General features: G+C 39.3%; 1 protein-coding gene across 3 annotated transcripts; it reads left to right on the top strand.

Annotated features, from left to right (window-relative positions):
• Nucleotides 1-416: 416 nt before the first annotated feature.
• On the top strand, nt 417-20685 carry rnf17 (ring finger protein 17). 3 transcript variants are annotated; one of them, XM_008431921.3, is made up of 38 exons: nt 419-642; nt 1595-1707; nt 1956-2053; nt 2163-2250; nt 3513-3602; nt 3742-3845; nt 4238-4406; nt 4563-4639; nt 5391-5465; nt 6360-6625; nt 6720-6800; nt 7054-7212; nt 8152-8323; nt 8402-8543; nt 8618-8805; nt 8929-9058; nt 9684-9837; nt 10322-10437; nt 10723-10840; nt 10941-11058; nt 12164-12424; nt 12595-12742; nt 13222-13334; nt 14262-14352; nt 14472-14593; nt 14714-14879; nt 15041-15152; nt 15247-15410; nt 16173-16292; nt 16376-16456; nt 17106-17228; nt 17318-17374; nt 17518-17628; nt 17961-18084; nt 18873-19008; nt 19993-20179; nt 20258-20362; nt 20459-20685. In XM_008431921.3, the coding sequence occupies exons 1-37, from the start codon at nt 573-575 to the stop codon at nt 20351-20353; spliced, it is 4740 nt and encodes a 1579-aa protein (XP_008430143.2). In that variant the 5' UTR covers nt 419-572; the 3' UTR covers nt 20354-20362; nt 20459-20685. The 3 variants fall into 3 exon arrangements, with proteins under 3 accessions (XP_081456348.1, XP_008430143.2, XP_008430132.2); XM_008431910.3 differs by having other exon boundaries at nt 6720-6809; XM_081600222.1 differs by lacking the exons at nt 18873-19008; nt 19993-20179; nt 20258-20362; nt 20459-20685 and having other exon boundaries at nt 417-642; nt 6720-6809; nt 17518-17661; nt 17961-18046.
• The last annotated feature ends 1 nt before the right edge of the window (nt 20686 follows it).

Here is a 20686-nt window from a genome sequence, read left to right as displayed (position 1 = left end):
AGGTGTCTGTAAAAAACACTGCATGACCAATTTGTTTTTCTAAAGCGTTTTTACTGGACAAATGTTTTTGTGAACTTTAATATTTGCATATCATATACAATTCCTCTGAGAATTCTGACTGGTCATAGTCAATAATTGTTCAAAGAAACAAATTTTCAACCAAAATCACTTAATAATTTTATGTAAAGTGAGGTCATATTTTAAGAAGTGATCTTTGTGTTGATCAGGATGCAAAGTGGCAAGGCTGTAAGCTGTACATGCTTACAGCCTTACAAATCTCATTTAAAATTAATACATTTCCAAACATTGGAAATGTATTAAGATTGGAACAAAGGTTTGTATATTTTATGATGGTTTCATCTGCATGAAGATTGATATGTATATGTTTATCTATGTGTTTTCTTGTAATATGCACTAATTTTCTCTTAAATAAAGGAGAATAACGTATGTTTACAAGACGCTTTCCGTGCGTCTGTGAACGCACCTGTGTAGTCACGTGACGAAGTGAGCAGCCTGCGCGGCGCCATCTCAGGTGGAACAGAAAAAGGAAAATCCAGCTCCTGACGACGTTAATGATGGATAAAGGAGATAGTCCCAGTGCTGCAATTTGCAAATTATGTGGGAATGCATTTAAACTTCCGGGTAGGATATTTACAATGATTTTAACACTGTTTATCTTCGATGTATCACGTTTTACGTAAAGTTTGCTTAGCAGTGGCGCCAGCAATTAGGTGGCTAATTTTTTTTAGCCACTTACTAGCAGTGCGCGTGCACAGACGTTTAAAATATACATACGAAAGATGCGTATTAACTACGAGTAACTCTTGATGGTTGCAGTTTTTTTAGAGGACGGGGGAACCACTGTAACGTCTTACCCAGAGCATTTGGTGTTAGCAAATGAAAGCTAATTATTCTACACTAAAATCCCCGCCTACGTCAATGCGTCAAAGTAGGACATGTTGCGTCTTCTTCCCGGAAAGGCGGCTCGGCTTCTTCCGCCGTCTTTAAAACCACAAATATAATAAATAAAATACCCTACTGCAGTTCCCTAAACAGAGTGTGGAAGAAACTTTTATTTGGTTTGTTCTATCAAAATGATTAGGACAGGAACAAATGGTCTATTCTTCTATAGCGGGATTTGTTATGGCTAACTGTGAGTGAGGCGAGTTCAACCGCGGAGTTGAACATTCAGGGACTAAATCAATTTCACGTATTAATTTCACTATGAAATGAGAATAACTTTTGTTTTGAACATTTCTTTGGGCTCCCTCTAGTCTCAGCGTGTCATCATTTAGATTATGATGCTTCCAATCCATAATATACATTCAGTTTAAGTGAATCGGGGCTCAGGAAAAACATGCAGTTATACATATATCTTATAATGATGATTTCCCATTATTATTACTATTTTCTTTTTTGTTTTGAATTTTTAACTATAAGTTGCTAGTTAGTTGTAAAGATAAGTGAGACTGTACTTTGTTTTAAAATGCATTTGGATTAATGTTTTCATTTTTGGAACCAAAAAAGCGGTTCCCATTATGTTGAATGAATTAAATCTGGTCTGTTCTGTTCTGTCCGTTTCATCACCTTTCAGAGGATAAAACCGATGGTAACCTGCCCCGTATACTTGCATGTGGCCACATCTTCTGCACAAACTGCCTGGTGTCCATTGAGTGTGAAAGTGCCATAAGATGTCCAGATTGTGAGGTAAAGTCACCAGTCTGGTTCTTTCCGGAGGCAGACACAACGCTGTTGAAAACTATTCTCTTTTGAGTTGAGTTTAAAGTTCAGGGTCATTTTCTGTTTTTAACTGAAAACGGTTACACACCTTTAGCGTGTATAAGACATCCAACATTTTAGTAAATTCAAACATTTGTGGGCTTGTGCAAGTGTTGTGTGCTTGAATCTTTTGAAAACCAATGATGATGTTAACAAGATGAACTATGTATTTGCAGTTTTGGGCAACCCTTCCAGAAGGGGGGGTTAACAGCCTGCAGGAAGAGAGCAGAATCATTGGTCTGATTTACACTGCTGAGATGAACCAGATCAAAAGGTAAAACAGTTTCCCTTATGCAAGTTTTACCAAAATCTAACAACTAGTTTTCTTCTGTCTTTTGATTTCAGAAAATTATACATTATTTTAATATCTATTTTTCTTAAAGCCTCCGCTGCAATGGACCAAAAGTGTGCCAGAAGAACAGAACATCACCTCGTCCAACGACTATTTCCAACAGTGACGTTGTGAAGCAGGTAAGTTTTAAACTTTTATTGCCGTAATTATTAAAAGTTGCCTGGTTTTTGTCAATAAATCTGTCCTAAAATATACTTTACAAATGCTTGTTCCTGTCTTTTTTATATATTGACAGTACTTATTATGTTAGAAACTATGAGTAATCAGGAAAAAAAAGCAAATTTGAACTTTTAATCTTTTATTATTATTATTATTATTATTACTACTAAGCGTTGCAATGTACATGACGAAATGGTTGTGATCACACAAATATGAAACTGAACCTATTTTGCATATTAATGCTGTTTCCCCAGAGCTTTCAGTGTCTTTGGTCTTTTCAATATTTTGATCAGAATCCAGAGATGAAAAAACAATTTTCTTGATTTTCACTTTAATTTACAAAAATTTGAATTTAAAATAAAGCGTCATTGTTTTATCTGTTTTAAACAGATACAGGAAAACTTTTATTTAGTTGCATTTTATTCTCAAATTTACAATATTAAGAACACTAAATGCACAACTTTTTTTATATTTCTTTAAGCAGGCACCTCATTGTATAAATACCATATTGTAATTTTATTAGTTGCTCATTCTTCTATAACTCTTAAACTGCCTTCATATTGTGAACAAGAAGCAAATGTTTGCCTGAATGCGGTTTAGTGTTTGTCAACAGAAAAACATTCTGATTTTACGTCAGCTGAAGAAAACGGTTTGGCGCGCGTGGTATTTTATTTCCATTTCTCACCACCACTTGGAATCAAACATCACAAACTGTCACAAATTATCGGCTCTTCTAAACCTTTCAGAATATATAAATTATATCAAAAGAGAAGCGTCATTAAAGTAAGTTTCTGGTGATCGCATAATCCGATGGCCATTATCAGAAAGTATGACGACATATCTACGTCAAAGAAAACGGGTAAAACCTTAAACTTAATGTAATCAACTCTCCCTTCTTCTTAAATTGTATAAAAACCCTTCACTTCTCACGTTAACGGTGTTTTTTGAGCTTGGTCATGATAGGTGAGTCTATATTTTTTGGTGTATGAGGTGAATGGTTTTATACACTTTGGAGGTAAAGAAAATAAAAGTCACATTTTTTTACTTGGTTACATTCATGCCCTAATATTTGGTACAAAATCTGGACAGATTAATGTATTCATAATACCAGTTCAAGATGGAGGCCACATTAGCATTTGGACATTTAACTGTTTTCTTCATCTGTATAGAAATTTACATTCAAATTTGGTATTTAGAACGGACTGGTTTGTGTTTTCTGCAGCCAGCAGACATTGAGAAGATTGAAAGGACAGTAGATGAGTCATTGATCCAGGCTGCAGAAAATCTTGCCCAGTTGGAAAACATCTACGAGGTAAAAGCAGCGCCATGTCTAATGATCAGATTTTTATGATTGTTATAGTTCCTAGAAACGAAATACGCCTCTATGAATTGCCTGTCTGAGGCTCTTACTGGAATGTGGTTGTGTGGATTGACTGGTTTTCACCTGGCAGGCCCTGACAGCTGACCTGGCAGAGCAGGTGGAGAGAGAGAGGACCCGACTGGAGATGGAGATCACCCAGGCCTCAAATAAAGCTGTGCACATGATTCAGAAATGGTATAAACTATTCAACAAAGAGTATGCAGGGTTTCCCGCATTATATTATAAAGCCTGGCAGGCCACCAGGCTAAGCATTTCTTATTTATTTAAGTCTTTTTAAAATGTTTGCATTTTTTAAGACTTTATAATTGGTGTTGAGGTATTAATCTTCCAATCTTTCAATAACGTATGATTATCAAGTGATATTTTCAAATTTTCTGTCAACTTTAAACCTATTTTAACACAAAAACACGACATGACTGACCTGGCGCCCAACCATCTGGCTTAGCAAGTTGATCTTTCCCTCTTCTGCTTAAAAGTCTGAAGGCAATAGATTAGTTTTAAAAAATGTTTTAATTCTCAAAATTTCTCTGTAATCCATCATGATATTGGAGTTTGTTGGCCAACAGGAAAGATACACAGTTTTACCAGCTAAAAAAAATGGAGACGCATTTTCCCTCCGGCCGGGCAGTGGTGTCCCATGTCCAGGAGAGGATTAAAGCTTTGGAGATCGCCATGCAGATGGCCAGAGAAATACGCCGGGTCCCCTTCTTGGAGCAGTACTGCATCCTGGATAAGGTTCGAGGTTTGATGGCGTTTGAAAACCTGCATGGTTGGAGTCCGTTTTTAGATGTCACAGAAATGTAAAGCTGTTGTGTTGAGCAGCTTTGCATTTTTGGGTCATTGAAAGTAACCCTCTGCAGAACGAAACTATCATGTTTATCTCATTAAAAGGTTTTAGAAACCCTGCAGACACCGGTGGATCAGAAGGCCATTGATTTGAAATGCATCACTGAGGGAACTGGAATGAGGTTTGAAACCAGATTCAGTTTTTCATACATTTTTTTTTTTAGAGGTTTTATTTTCTCTAGTGGCCTTTATTTGATAGTTAGTTGACAGGAAAGTGGGTAATGAGAGGCAGGGAAGACATGCAGCAAAGGTCGCCAGGCCGGGAATCGAACCTGGGACATCCGCGTCTAGGACTGAGGCCTCCATATGTAGGCTGTGCTTAACCCCGGCGCCACCACAGCACCCAGACTCAGTTTTAATACAGTCACAGCAAAGCACAGCTTTCTTAGAATTTTTGGTTTCAGATAAAAGTCAAAATCTTGTCTTTAAAAACTCTTAAAGATGAAACTAAATATTTACATACGTTGTTTAGAAAGAAACATTTTTTTCTCCATCTGAAATCAAAGTTCAATATTCTTTTCCTGCTTGAGGTAATTTAGGATTAAGATTATTCATCGTTGCTAAAGGCCAGATTATTGAGTCAGAGGTTTGCATCAATTTGAACAATTTGGGAAAGCCCAGATGATGATGATGTCATGGCTTCGTTAGCTTCTGATAGGTTCATTCACAACATCTGAGTTAACTGTAGTTATGACATGTTGCCGTTTTCTAAGACTTGAGACTTTTTGTGTCATGTAGAACATTAAAATATATCAAGTAACAAAATTACTCAAAACACAAAACTGTTTCTAAATATACACGTAGTGGTGTCAGTTAACGGAGTATGAAGTTTTGTATTTTATATTTGTCTTGAATTTCTTCTGTACATTACAGCTGTGTTTTTCAGTCAGAAAATGTGAGCCAGTGTTTGACGTTGTCTCTGAAAATGGAGGCCTGCGGCTCAAACGTGTGAGTTTAAAATACTTTTTAAAAAAAAAATTACAGTGTGATTCTTTGGCACATGTGTCAAACTCAAGAGCCGGGGGCCAAATGTGGTCCTTTATACTCCAAATTACATGAATTAATCCCTCAAGTTTTTCACAAATCTGAAAAATTCATACAAAATCCACACAAAGTTAACAAATCCCCACATTTTTCTTTTCCTGATTTTTACTGCAAGGTTTTCTTAAAATTGGACAAAAACATTGGGTTTAACTTGGTGACTGCTGCCTCAGCCGTACTTGATGTCAAGCTGTAGTCCGTGAGCAACATGGCAAGTGATAAAAAGTCACATCTAGCATCAAATATTCCTAACTTAGCATCACAAAATCTGAGATTTTGATTGAAAAAAAAAACACACACAAACATTCACAAAATCCTGTATAGACTGACCAGGATTAATTTTAAGAAACTGGATACTGAAACAAACAGTTATTTATCAATATTTAACAGTTTAACAGGGTTTTATTAATACATTGTGGCCCTTTAAGAACATTCAGATTTTTAATACGGTCCAAAATGAAAATGAGTTCAACGCTGCTGTTCTAGGTAATACTTAACAATATTTCTTCTTATTTTTCTGCAACTTTTTGCTACTTTTTGGAGTTTTTAACATATTTGCTTTAATTTATGAAGTTAATATTTGTATACTATTGCCTAAACTTTCATAGTTGGGCTTAAGATGACTGGAAAACCACCACAGCTGCTCTGATTTCTTTTTTTTTTTTTTTTTTTTAAATCATTTGCTAGTCATGACACTTTAAGTCATTTGTTATGTTTTGCTTGTTTGTATTCCAACATATGATATCCTCTTTGTTTAACTTTTTCTTTTTTTTCTTTTTCTTTTTGTTCTTTTTATTTCAGTGCAATCAAGCAGGCAGTGGGAAACCACCAATCAGACGTCTCCATCAAAAGCTCTTCAAGGAAACATGTCAAGCACAGAAACGGCTTCTCCAATCTACCCAGTAGCAAGCCAGATAAATGGGAGTCAGAGAGTCCAGGAGCCAGTAGATCATCACCTCAAGGGACCCATCTGGCCCCAAAACCTGCCCCTAGGATCAGCTCGTTCTCGGACCTTGGAAGCCCAGATGTGATTATCGAGGAATTTTTCGACGACAACCCAGAGCCCGGTGTGCAGCTCAGTTGTGTCACTTTTAAATTGATGTCAGATTCACGTGTAGTTGAGGTTTTGGTTTTTATTATTGACGTTGCATCTTTCCATAGTTACTCCGACTGGACCTGAAATGGCCAACAACGAGTGGAGAACCCAAAGGAGACGAAAATGTCACCTACGTGACAAAAAGTGTAAGGAAGGTTAGGAAGCAGCTCTCCGATCTTTATTACATCTTTGTTTTGTAAACGTAAGACACTGATTTGAATCCAGCAAATAAAAATGCAATTCTATATGAGTGGAAGATTAATCTAGAGCTATATGGAAGATTTAAAGCAACTTAAAACACTCTGAACTTGACGCTCGCTCCAGTTCTCGGTATTGTCCATTCAGCTCTTTGTCTCGTTGAGTTTTATTCAGGAACGTTTTTGGGCTGTTCTGCTTTAGTTACTCACTGGGTTGTGGTGACCCATGTGGTGAATCCAAGTCACTTCTACGTCCGCTATGTGGCTGAGAAGAAGGAAAGTGAAGTTCTTTCAAGGAAGATTAACGAACTCTGCGTTGGAGAAGGTTGCCAGTTTACACTGGGAGACACCATGGAGAGAGGTATCTATGTCTCCGTCAGACTTTATCAAGCTCCTAGTCAAAAGTAATTGTTAGTATATTTAAGTGGCGGTGCAGCTGTGTTTTAGTGACACATCTTTGAGGCTGAAGACTGCTCCGTAACGCAGAAGTCTTGATTTTACACGACTCTCGACGGTAGCAGTTCCTTTGCAGTAATACACGTAATTTTGTAACAAGTTTGTCTTTTCCTGAGTTGGAATATACAGCATTGTAGCTTGAAGAGCTTCAGGTTTACAGTGTGGTTTTACGTCCAAACATCCTTAGAAAGTCTTAAAAAAATCTTAAATCCATGTCTCTAAAATTAAATTAAAATGTCTTAAATTAATGAAAAAATAAGTTGGCCCTAAATACCTTAGTCACACGTTATTGTGTCTAGACTATTTAATCTCATATATTCAATCTAGTTTATTTTTTTTCTTGAGGAACTTGTCTGTCAGGCAAACAATTGAGTTGCATGTAGACGTCTTCATTACGTCTGCATTCGTTACTCAAGCTGCTAACATGCTCTTGCTAGCTAGCTAGCTAGTGTTTTTGTCTCTCTTGGGGAAGTGTAACTTTGTTGCAAGTGGGCTGGATTAAGTTTATCTTTGCCACTTATTCACTTCCTTTGTACATTTCTGTTGTGATGTAGGTCTTAAATTTAATTCATAATGGTTTTAAAAAGGTCTTTCAAAGCCTTAAATTTGAATTGGTGAAACTTGCAGAAATCCTGAATAGAGTTCCTTTGGTTCTATTTCCTTTCAGTTTCCCTGCATGTGACCTGAAACCTGAGTCCCACACTTAATAGATCCGCCTTTTGCATTCCTTCAGATTTGATAGTAAATCAACATTATAATAATCAAGTCATAACTGTGTCTTGATGTGTCTGTGTGACTATTTCTCTGGAGGTGTTTAATTGTAATTTTCCCTGCTCGTCTCCAGGCTCCATGATCTTTGTGAAGTGGAAGGACGTGGTGTGGTGCCGCGCCACCGTGGTTGAAGTCTTTCTGAAAAGCTGTGTTAAGGCTGTGAAGGCCTGTCCTGTCACCCAGCTGGCCAGTTTGCGGGTCTTCTTTCCAGATTATGGGTTCACAAAAAGCATCACCATCCAATCGTACGTTGGACTTCGATCAGACTCTGGTTGTTTGTTTCTCTTTGATGGTATGACTGCAATATTTCCTCTTTTTCTCAGTGAGGAGGCGGCTGCCGAGTCTTTACTCAAAGCTGTGAACAACCACCTGAGGAAAGTGGCTGAATCTGTGAACGTAGAACTGAATAACTTTGCTCCTCAGGCCGTGAGATGTTCACTGAAAGACCTGGTCCCATATAACCTGGTAGGATCACTCTAGATTCAGATGTTTGGAGCTACAAAAGGTTGATGTGAAATTGAAAGTGTGTGTGTGTGCAGACAGAGGGCTGGAGCGAAGAGGCAAAGGCTGAGTTCTGCTGTGTGGTCGGATCTGCTGCTGTGGAGATGCGACCTTTGGGTCAGGACAAGGACTCTTTGTTGGTGGATCTAAGAAAAGCTCCCATGGAGCAATCCACTGATGTTCCCATCTCTGTCAGGGAGTACCTCGTTTTCATCGAGGTGGCCAGGTACACCTGTACATGTGTTTATTTTACCGTTAACCGTGTATGACTTGCTAAAAACTTGTTGCAAATTTGAGATGTAGGAATCAGGACTTGTCCCCAAATGCTGCATGTGTTTTTCTACTGTAGGTTTTACTCCCCAGTGACTCTGGGCAGGAAGCCTCTGATGTACTACCCTCCTGTGTATCCGGAAGCCAGCACAGAGCTGGATGCTGTGGTCAGCCACATCAACAGCCTCTCTGACTTCTACATCCAGCTGGTATGAATCCGAGACAGCAGAGATAGAAAACAAAAACAACTTCCCAGAACTGTTTCTGTGTAATCGTCACTTTGGGGAGGTTCAACTCAGGACAGCTTTATGTGCCTTATTTTCTGGACTATAGAGCGCACCTTTCTATAAGCTGCGTCTACAAGGTTATAAAAAAAAAACTGTAAACGTTCAGATTTAAGCCGCTGGTATCTCCGCCGCTCTCGGTTTTTCACAAGGACACAGCAGAGGGCTGCGTCTCCAAAGCCGAACCATGGTTTTGTTCACGCCGATCTTACGTGGAGCGGCTCTATTTCCCTCCTGTAGTGCCAGATCTTTAGCCTTCAACTTAAAAGCTGCATCAGATGAGTTTGAAGAAATTTCTCCGTCGTACCTGCTGCTAGCTTGTTCTAAATGAAAATCAGTACTTTCTTCTTGGATTTACAATTTTGACTTACAATAATTCACTTCCTGCTAAAGCAGAAAAATCCACGGAAAATCCAAAAATCCACGGAAAAGCCGCCACAGGCTACAAGCCGCATGGTTCAAAACGTGGGGAAAAAGTAGCAACTTATAGTCAGAAAAGTCCTGTCTATTTTTGTTTTAATACACTACTGTATCCCTTCTTCGTCAACAGGTTGACAACATGGAGTCCCTGTTGCTGTCAGCCAAACTCCAGGATTACTACAATGCGCTGAAAGACGACGAGCTCCGGGTCTACTGCCCTGTAATAGGACAGGCTTGTGTTGCCCGTTTTGAAGACAAGCTGTGGTACCGAGCTCAAGTCATAAGTACGGATACCTTATTCCTGTCAGTGCTGCTGCAGCATTTACAATGTTTGCTACACCTACTGTGCAACAGCTGCATCTAATGTGTTTATTATGATTCTTAAACATGTAGTGAACTCTTGAAGTAAATAGTTTGTAGTTTAGTTGGATTTATGGTCCGTTATGTTTATAATAATCATACATCCTGGGAACGGGTGAGAATCTTCATACAGCACATTTCTAAATTACTAGGTTAGAAATAAACATAAACGCTTACAAAACAATTAAGGTAAAAGATTCCCTTCAAATGAACAAACAAATTAGGTTTGCATTTGATCTGTTTAGTTCTCTGAGATCAAACAATTTTTTAAAAATAAAATTAAAATTAAAACAGTTGTTTTTCTTTTCTTCCTCTAATTATGTTGTCAAAGTTGTTTCTGTTTCATCACAAACTATTTTTAAGCTACGTGGAGAGAGAAATGTTTCTGACTTGCTTGTGTGGTTTTAGGCCATCCTGGTGGACGGAAGGTGGAGGTTCGATATGTTGACTTTGGCAATAAGCAGGTTTTGTCAGTCAGTGACTTGAGGAAGATCAAAGATGAGTTCTTTGCTCTTCCTGCCATGGTAAGAGCACAACAGAAGCTCACAAAGCTCCTAAAGCAGCTACATAAAATGCTCAGGTTGCTTTGAAAGAGTGTGTGTCCTGCTGTCCTTATCTCTAAGTTAAATGTAATATACGATTCTGAATTTACCGTTGTAATTCAATGTAGGTTCAATGTAGAAAAGGTAAAAGTCAATTTGCAGCACAATATAAGGTTAACTTTCGGTTTCAAAAGCGTAATTTCTTTTTAATGCTCTGAATGTTTGTGCGTTCCCCAGTTGAAGTGAACATGTTCCTCTTAAATCCAGGCAGTTCACTGCTGCTTGGCAGACGTGTCTCCTTTAGACGGAGAGAGCTGGAGTGAAGCCTGCACCAAAAGGTTCATCAGCCTTGCTCACCAACAGCTGGTCACTGTCAAGGCAAAAGGTGCTGACTGTGGGTTTTCTTTTGGAAACTTTCCTTTTCTCGTACCAAATCTTTATTTCAGGTAAGTTTTCGTCACTGATTTTAAGTCTGTTTCCTCCAGGAAAAGTACCAAAGACTGAGCCTTTGCCCCTTGGAGTGTGTGTGGGTGGAGTGAACGAGCCAAAAACCAGCATAGCTGAGCTGCTGGCAAAAGAAAATTTGGTCCGCTTCAAAGAGAGGTAAGCAATACCTGAAGTACCTGGACAAATTGCAGATTGTCCAGAAAAATTTAAACAAAAGATTGCAGGAATATAGGTATTAGTGTCAGTATTTTACCACAGATGTTCTCTTCATTGTTTGAATGTTGCAGCCTAATGCTGGCCAGATAAAAATGACTAAAAATTGAAACTTTTCTAGCTTCTTCTTCAATATAATGTGTATTTATCAGGCTATGAGAGACAAACTTAAACTTCTCAGTTACCGAGAAGGAAGATGAAGAAATGATCTGCAAGCAGAAGGTTATATAAAAGTGTCAGAGTTTTAAAGGGGCAGTACTTTATAAAATCAACTTCTTTTAAGCTTTACATCATATTGTAATGTTGTTCTCTCATCATACCTGGAGTGTTGCTTTGATTCTTTCATGAATGTTTGAGAAATCGTTTAATCTCTATGGCAACCATTCAGCTGTGTGAAACGCAAACTGCCACCTCACAGAGCATTCCTTCCTCATTCAGCTCCTTCAGACTAGTCAGCAGCAGTTAGCAAACACCTGGTGGAACTGAGCATCAGCTGAGCTCATTATAGGAGCTACAACTCAATGAAATGCTAGTAAAAACATTGTTAAAGGGTTCCTAGAGGAGCCATGTTGTGAGGACTTCCTGAAGGTGGAGTTTCAGAAAGAGCAGGAGTTTCTTAAAGAGACAGGGGCCCAATTTCAAGGCATTAAGTATCAAAGTCAAATTTCTCTAAGACATATTTGATATATGTAGCATTTTGATAACAACTGAAGGTAACACAATACTTCCCCTTTAAATATTCTTGCTTATTCAGGAGCTGCACCTACACACCTATTGCAGTTTTGGCAAGTAGCGTTGCTCATCATATGTGAAAGACCAATATTTCATATATTACTTAATTTCTCTTGCGGATCAATAAAGTATTTTCAATTGAATTTAAGATAAATAAGCAAGATAAGATTGTTGACGTAAAGTGCAGAGTCTAATATTTTAATTTATTTTGTAATTTTATTATTCTGTATCCATTCTTCCCTCTTCCTCCCTTACAGTATCGCCACATTTGACTAATTTTCTTCCGTAACCGACTCCACTGCTTCCTCTGTTTCAGCAAGCAGAGAATCAAAAACAAAAAGCCGTCTCGTCCCGATTCCACTGTCTGGGATCCTCCGCTCGATCTCGGCGCAGCCGCGGCAAAGGCCGAAGCTTCGGGTCGCGTCTCTGTTGAGGAGCAAAACGACGACCCTGTGGAGCTGCAGCCGCAGTTGAAGCTACCGGATGAGCGCAAAGACCTCAAAGTCATGGTCACTCACGTCAACTCGCCAAGCAGCTTCTACGTCCGACTCACCAATTCTGACCCTCAGCTTAAAAGGTGACCATCCACGACCAACTCTTGTTTGACATGATGTTTAAATCTACAAGATCCAAAGCTACAGCTGCTTGTCTAACCCTGAATGTTTCAGTTCAGGACGTCAGTAAATCTGTCACAAGCAGCTTGTTGTTGAAGTAAATGTCATGAGTGTTATTCTAATGTTTGTGTAGGATATGCGAACTGGTGAAGCAGGAGTGTGCCCTAATGGAGCCGCAGGAAGTTGTGTGGAAGGCGGACATGTACTGCGCTGCCAACATTAATGGAGTCTGGGAGAGAGGACGGATCTGCAGCGACGTCACATCAAGCAACACTGCAGAAGTATTTACTCGCTACAGATTTTTATTTCTGAGGTCACTTTGCTGCAGCTGTTTCTCTGCAGAACTGCCGAGAGGTTTGTTAACATGTTGCAGCAACACGTAAATAAATCTCTGAAAACTTTTACGGTACTTGGATCATGTCGGAGACCCATCACAGCTGTGATTAAAAAGGTTTACACACACTTTCTGGAGCAGTGACTAGGAACGTTTTTGGAGCTTTTAGTTAAGTTTTTTAAGCTTTTACCAACACAGCAGCATGTAGCTGGTAGGGATTTTTAAAAACAAAAACTGGAACAAACTGATTTAAACATTTAAATTAGTTACTTTCTTCATTACCACAGAAGAAGAATGGTTTCAATGTGACAAGTCTGTGACTTTTTGACCTAAACTTTGTGTCAGGATTCCCCACTAGAGATTTTTGAAAAACTTCAGTGGTGGCATTTAAATGATGACGACTGTTTCTCTACTGAACGGTAACAGGTCAGACGGTGTGACCATGGCAACAAAGTGAAGATCCACGTTAGTAACCTGTACCCGCTTCCCTCCTCCTTGATCGGCTCCCTGGCAATGGAGTGCACTCTGAATGACATCAGGTTGGTTGTGCTAACATGTCAAGTGATCATAGCAGCGTATTATTCGACTACATCAGTTGTTTATTGTTCCCTCTTGTGACCATTCCATCCTAAAATATGTCTTCCTTCCTTCCTTCCTTCCTTCCTTCCTTCCTTCCATCCATCCATCCATCCATCCATCCATCCATCCATCCATCCATCCATCCATCCATCCATATCCACATTTAACTCTGAAAGGTGGAGTCTTTGATACATACATACATACATACATATCCACATTTAACTCTGAAAGGTGGAGTCTTTGATACATACATACATACATACATACATATCCACATTTAACTCTGAAAGGTGGAGTCTTTGATACATACATACATACATACATATCCACATTTAACTCTGAAAGGTGGAGTCTTTGATACATACATACATACATACATACATATCCACATTTAACTCTGAAAGGTGGAGTCTTTGATACATACATACATACATCCATACATATCCACATTTAACTCTGAAAGGTGGAGTCTTTGATACATACATACATACATCCATACATACATACATATCCACATTTAACTCTGAAAGGTGGAGTCTTTGAATGTATGGCAGAAAGACAAAATGAGAGTTTAAATCCTGAACTGAGGAAAATCAGTTGTTTGTTTTTTAAGGAAGATGCACCAGAGATAAATATTACTGATGTAAATAAAAAGAGAAAGCGGGAAAATAAAAAAAATATCTTACCCTTTGGACAAAATAAGGCAAAGCATACGTGATTCAATTTACAACGGCAGCAAAAGCTGAATTATAATATTAAAGGCACTTGTATCAATTTGACAATTGCAGTAGAACTACTGAATATTAGATTCCTGACATTTTGAATAAAATGTGTGTATTTTGTCTCTCTTCCGACACTGAGACGTTCTCTACCTGTTTGTCCAACAGGCCAACTGGTGGCCGATCGACCTGGACAGATACAGCCTGTGACCTGATCTCCTACTACCTGACAGGAGCTTCAGCTCTGATGACAATCAAGGTGTTTTCCTCTTCTTGCTCTCCTCTTCTTTTAATTCTTGCTGTGGAAACGAATGACTTTGCGTCTCTCTATCAGACGCTGTCTGCTCGCATGTAATGGGCTCATTTGTGCTCGTTTAGGAGGAGACAGACGAGCATCCATTGCCCGTCACGTTGTCCTGCTCCAACAGAATGGGAGAGTACATCAGCATCGCCGACTTCCTGGTCGACGAAGGCCTCGCCTTCCGGGAGAGAAAGCCAAAGTCTGCCTGTTGTCACAAATAGCAAATTTCCAAATACATCCGTTTTCTACCTGAGCATTAGCAGCATTGCTGTGTTTTTAATCTTGAGGGTACTCCTGCTTTTTGTTGTTGTTGTTGCAGGGTCCAAAAGCCCAAAGAAATCGATACCCAGACTCCAGCCACTGACCCCGAAAGTTGTGAAAAAGAAAAAAGCAACTCCCCTCCATCTGTTTCTCCTTTCCCTCCCACCCAACCTGCTTCCACTCCTCCAAAACCTTTCCCTCGCTCAATTATAACAGCTGAAAAGGTGACCAATTAGAGAGAAACTCGCTCTACAATGGCTTGCTTCTGTTATTTTCTTTTAATTTACGCTTAAGTTTTTTATATGTACAAGTTTTACTCCATGTAAAGGATAAGATAATGTACATAAGAAGCTAAAGAACAGGGGACTGTAATTTGTGTGTGCAGGTGAAGACTTCAATGTATAACCCTCCAGAGCTGCCGTGTCCTGGTCACATCCTCATCAATGTTTCTGCTATTGGAGACGACGGTGTCATTTATGCCAGAACACAGAGTGCAGGTAAACTACAGAGATCCCTTAGAATGAGTGGAATGCTCCAAAGATGTAGATTTACTTGTTTTTACTTACTTGTGTCTGTTCATGTTTTTCTCAGAGTATCAGCTTGAACAACTGAAGGAAGGGATTCAGAAGAGCATCAAGACGTTACCCAGACAGAAGCCCTACACCTGGAAGTTGGTCCAGGGCTGTGCCGTCATCGGACCCGACATGTTGTGGTACCGCGGACAGCTGCTGGAGCTGCTGGGAGGTCACGTTAAGGTCAGGAAGGACTGTGGAAATAAGAGAAGTTGGATTATTACTGTGACCATTTAAGGTGGATTTAATAGCCGGAATATCAAACCAAACGATGGACAACTAACTACAACAGATTATATCAAGTATTGGATGAACTTTTGTAATTGACAGCAACTGTTTTTGTCTTTCTCCAATTACGAACGACAAGTGAACGTCCCAAACAAATCTATGGACTGATTTACTTCAGTTTTAGGCATAGAGACCCGGTCAGATGAGAGCACGCTGTGATGCCTTTTATTAAGTAATAAAAATCATAAAACTTCTCTGGAAATCACCACCTTCATCTCCTGTGCCACAGTGAGCTGTGAACCGTCTTTATTATTAACTGCATCAGTAAAACGTCAAACCTTGTATTTAGCAGCGTCACTATGCAGGATAAAAAAAACACCCCTGTGTTGAAAATGACACATTTTTAGAGTATTCTCATTTCTGTTACTTTTAAGAGAGAAACATGGATTTTTTTTTACACTGTTTCTAACTAATTAAATTAGTTTTATGAATTTCTGTTGTATAGTGACTGGTGTGATATCAGCAGAAAAAGAAAATGGCCGGCCTAATCTTCAGTGTGCATCCCAAACGCAGACACATGAAACCTTTAGTGTGGCTGGAGCCGATGGATTCATTAATCCATCAAACCTCCATTCATTTCCCTCAAGTGCCTTATAATGACCTTCTCTAACTTTTCATAGTAAAGTTTGACCAAGTTTCATGATGCTGTGTTATCAGGTACAATATGTGGACTACGGTCTGGTTGAGAACATCCCAGTGGTTCATGTGTATCCCATGCTACTGTGTGTGGAGGTTCCTCAGCTCTGCATACCCTGCCAGCTCTTTGGCATCAACCCTGTAAGCACGCCTCTCGTTTTGTTTTGTTTGTTTTGCTTTGTTTCGCTTTGTTTACTCCAGCCGTTTCACGTCTGGACCGTTAGGTTGGCGGGAAATGGCAACGAGACGGAGTCGCCTTGATGAGGGAGGTGTTACTGAACCGATCCGTCGACATGCAAGTTGTGGTAAAGTGTACTTTGGGATAATATGCAAAATGACAAACAAAAAACAAACAAAATCTACTTGTCTGAGAATACAATTGAAAAGGACGGCTTGTATGTAAATCCCAATAGTGTATTTTCCTAGTTTGGTAGACTTAGGGTACCTGTCAATTTTTAGTGGGCGATAAATTGTTGCAATAAACAATAATATTGTTTTGAGACCATTTGAAGTTTTGCTTTAATTTCATTAAAGAACATTTAACACTGGACCTGGAAGATATTTTAAATACCCCAAATAAAACACAGCAAACAAAAATAATAAATAAACAGGAAATAAAAACTACAAGTAACCAATTATGAAGTCTCTGTAAGCAAAGCTGCCCTTCACAGAATATTGATCATCTGAATGGAAATTATCAAGCTTATTTTAATTTATTTAATTGCTTATTGTGACAGGCTGAGTGTAATATCAGCTCACAAAGGACAAATAAAGAAGTAAAAGACAGTAAGTAGAATATTTATAATATAACATAATGGAAATATTCAGCCATTTCATTTAGTCCCAGTATTGTGCCGTCCTCCCTGCTACTCCTTGTTGTGAAGTTACATATTGGATATCAGCTTCAAGCAGCACAGAGTCGTGTGTGAAATCCAGTGTGTATTTGTTCTCCAGGCGCTGCCGGCTGAGCCCCGGGGAGCCGTCGCAGTGGAGATCTTCCTGGATGGGATGAGTCTCAGCAGGATTCTGTGTCACAATGAACACGCCTCCATGGACGGCGCTCTCTCAACAAAAAAGGTCTTCCTCCGTGATGCTTTCTGTTTTGATTTTCCTGAAGCAAACTTCACCACCTGCCGTTGCCTAGCGATATTTGTGCTCGTCTGCAGAGTCTGGTAGTGACGCCTCCTGCCTCCCTGCTGGATGTCTGGGATATCAGCACTGAGGTTCGGACCTAAAATTATGGCTGCAGATTCAAGAGCAGCTCCTTTAACATACCCTAGCTATGTACATATATTAGGTTTTGGGTAGACATTTACCAAATTATTTGGTTGGATATGAAAAATGTTTTCTGTTCTATTTCTTTCAGAGTCTAATGGGCCCAGAGGAGCCAGTGTTGGGGTCCTTTGTTAGCCCAAACCTGCCACTAGAGGGAGAACACTTTGAAGTCAGGGTCACGCATTTGTGGACCCCCAATGAGGTTATCTGCTAGCTTCACTGTCACATCAAATGTGTAGGAACATCGTACATCTGAGGTCTTCAACTCTGGTGTTCTGCAACTTTTAGCTGCACTCTGGTCCAACACGCCTGAATCAAATGGCAGAATCAGCTCCTCAGTAAGCAGTCATGATTATTTTACTCAGGCGTGTTGAAGCAGACACACACATAAAAGTTGCAGGACACCGGCCCTTTAATAAGACTGAATACCTTTTAAAAATATGGTGGTTGTTGCTGATTTTTTTTGCCGGATCTCAGCCAGTTTAAAGCTGCCAAGTAGTTTATTAATAGTGTTTCACCTTCCCTGTCTTGTAGCTGTTCCTGTGGCCCCTGAAGGACACGGCTGATTCAGAGATGATGGACGATTCTCTGGATGACCTTTTGACTAGAATCAATGCAGACATCACCTCTCTGCCACGACTGACCAGCTTTCCATATGGTAATGTTTCTATAGATTTCCTTACCTGTTTATCAGGCGGCGTCGTCTTCTTCTTCCTGTCATCTTGAAGTCATGGAGTTGACTTCAATCATATTTGTTTGCTAAGGTTAAATATATTACCTTGGGGGTGTTTGACATGACTTTTGTTTTTTCCAACAATTATAATTTTTATGATGTAAAAACATTGGTCTTACTGAAAACGTGAGGCGCATACAGGCCACTTCTGGAAGGCTCTGTTGTGCAATGACCAACTTGTCATTTAATATTTACCTCCTCGCATGTTTTTGCTTGAAATTAGAGATTTAGAGAATTTCAGGATACATGGTTATAGTTGATCACCAAAGATATTATTATACTTGTGGGAGTAGAAGTATGTAAAAATGTTTGTTTTTTTTCTGTAATAAAGGATGTCTATTGGGGACTAATTACAGTCTGCAGCCTGAACCAACATTCCAAGTTGGTAATGCGTAAATAGGGAGGCGAATGCAGTGCAGTGTGTGTTTTTATAGTTTGAAACCTGTTTGTTTTTATAGTTTGAAACCTGTTTGTTTTTATAGTTTGAAACCTGTTTGTTTTTATAGTTTGAAACCTGTTTGTTTTTATAGTTTGAAACCTGTTTGTTTTTATAGTTTGAAACCTGTTTGTGATCTCAAGATTTTTCTGCATTAGCAGGTCGTCGTAGTGGATTAGGGTTCAAATCAATCTACAGGTGGTCTCAGAGGTGTAACTCTACTCCTGCAGGTACTGACACATTATACTTAATTTAAATACCTATCTTTGGTTTTCAGGTGGTCCGTGTTTGGCAGAGTACAGCGATGGCAAGTACTACCGGGCCAGGCTGATGAAGTTCACCAGCATAGAGCCTCTCATGATCTTGGTTCAACACGTAGATTTCGGATCTGACGACTCTCTGCCAACCAGCAAGTATGAATTTTGCACAGTGCCTTAAAATTTCTTTTAAATGTTCCACTGAAATGCAACAGGTTTTCTGACTTCAAGACAAAAATATATCTGGTGCAACAGCAATTTGATGTGGACCACATAAACCGAGGGGAATCAAATGTACCAGTTAAAATTGAAACAAGCCCTACAAATTTACCCAAACCAGGTTGTCTGCACATCCTTAAAAAGTCTTAAACTCATGTATCTAAATTTAAAGGTCTTAAAACATATATAAAAAAAATTTAAAAGTAGGTCTTAAATATATTAATGTCAGGTCTTATGTTTTGTCGTAATCTTGTAGTTTTTTGTTTTTTTTTTCCTCATAGGACTTTACTGTTTAAGTCACTCACAAACATCTTTTAGCAAGGTAGAGCTAGCCAGCTTGTTTTTTTATGTCCATCATTGGTAAGTGGAACTTTATCTCCACTTACCAGTTGGCTAAATGATGTTTGCCTTAGCCAGCGGCTCACTTCAGTTGCTAAGCCGCCGTATGATTTATTTCTTTGCCATTTTCTTTTGTCCATTTCTGTCTTGATGCACGTCTTAAATTTCATTCGCAGTGGTCTTTAAAAGTCTTCAATTTGAGTTAAAACCCTGCAAAACAAAACTCCTGTTTGACTGGCTGCTCTCTTGGCATGTAAAATTAGTGAAAAAATTTGTGTAACTCTGGATGCAAATGAATCTGGTGACACTGCAGCACCTTATCAAAACAATGTCGCAGCAACTTTGTGCTGTAATTAAAGTTAAAGTCGGCCTTTTCTTTGGACTGGCAGAATATATTCTCTACATAGGATTAAGTGACTATTTTGAATAGTGTGCAGATTTTTGAGGGAAGGTGGAACAAATTATTTGCACTGAGGGGAAACTCGTTTCTAAATTCGAATTATCCAGATACTCCCTGGTAGCTATGACGTACTGTAGACACAGATGTTTATTATTTCCTTCAAACTCCCGTCCTCCTGCCAGGCTGCGCCAGATGCCATCTGAGCTGCTGCTGTTTCCGACACGCGCGATAAAAGTCAAAGTTGCCGGCTTCAAGGCTCCGAGCGTGGAGCGGCGCGGAGACGTCCTGCCGTACTGCCCGGCGTGGAGCGTGAAGGCCGTGATGGAAATGACCGATCTGTTGCACAACAACATCACAGCAACTGTTGTTGTAAGTAACGTGATTGTCTCCAACGAAGAAGAAGCAGAAATGTGTTTGTTTTAATAAAGTTTTCTTCGTTCTCTGCAGTCACGAGAGCCAGAGCTCAAAGTTCAGCTGTACAACGAGGACAGAGAGCTGGTCCATCTGCCTCTGGTGAACAGCGGATTGGCTGAGCTCGACTAAAACTCACAGGTGAGCTTCCAGTTCTCAGAAATTAAAATCAACTCTTTAAACTGGGGTCTTTAAACTTTGGCGTGTTTTCATGAACAATACATCTCTGTTTTCCAGGTGTTCTTGTTCCCATCGGTTTGGGCATCAGATATTGTTTTATTAATGCTGCTCTTAGTTTTTACTTGTTGGGGGGGAAAAAATAAGTTGCATAAATCTGTTGGCTGTTGAGCAGTGATTTAATTCATGTTTGGCTGTTGAGTTTAAGTGACCAATGTTTTCATGACCATTTGAGATTTTTGGTTGTTTTTGTGTGAAGCTACAAATTAAAAGTCCCCAAGTGCCAAG

Source organism: Poecilia reticulata, chromosome 2 (assembly GCF_904066995.2).
Source record: "Poecilia reticulata chromosome 2, P_reticulata-male-v2, whole genome shotgun sequence".
Lineage (NCBI taxonomy): Eukaryota > Metazoa > Chordata > Actinopteri > Cyprinodontiformes > Poeciliidae > Poecilia > Poecilia reticulata.
The sequence above is the reverse complement of the archived record's forward strand: the minus strand, read 5'-3'. Positions and strand labels throughout refer to the sequence as shown.

What these genes read in the sequence shown, in the direction of transcription:
- rnf17 (XM_008431910.3), top strand. Translation starts at nt 573, where the DNA reads ATGATGGATAAAGGAGATAGTCCCAGTGCTGCAATTTGCAAATTATGT. An exon ending in ACTGAGGGAACTGGAATGAG is followed by an intron (nt 4,640 to 5,390) that starts GTTTGAAACCAG and finishes TGTACATTACAG; the next exon opens with CTGTGTTTTTCAGTCAGAAA. An exon ending in TTGGTCCGCTTCAAAGAGAG is followed by an intron (nt 11,059 to 12,163) that starts GTAAGCAATACC and finishes CCTCTGTTTCAG; the next exon opens with CAAGCAGAGAATCAAAAACA.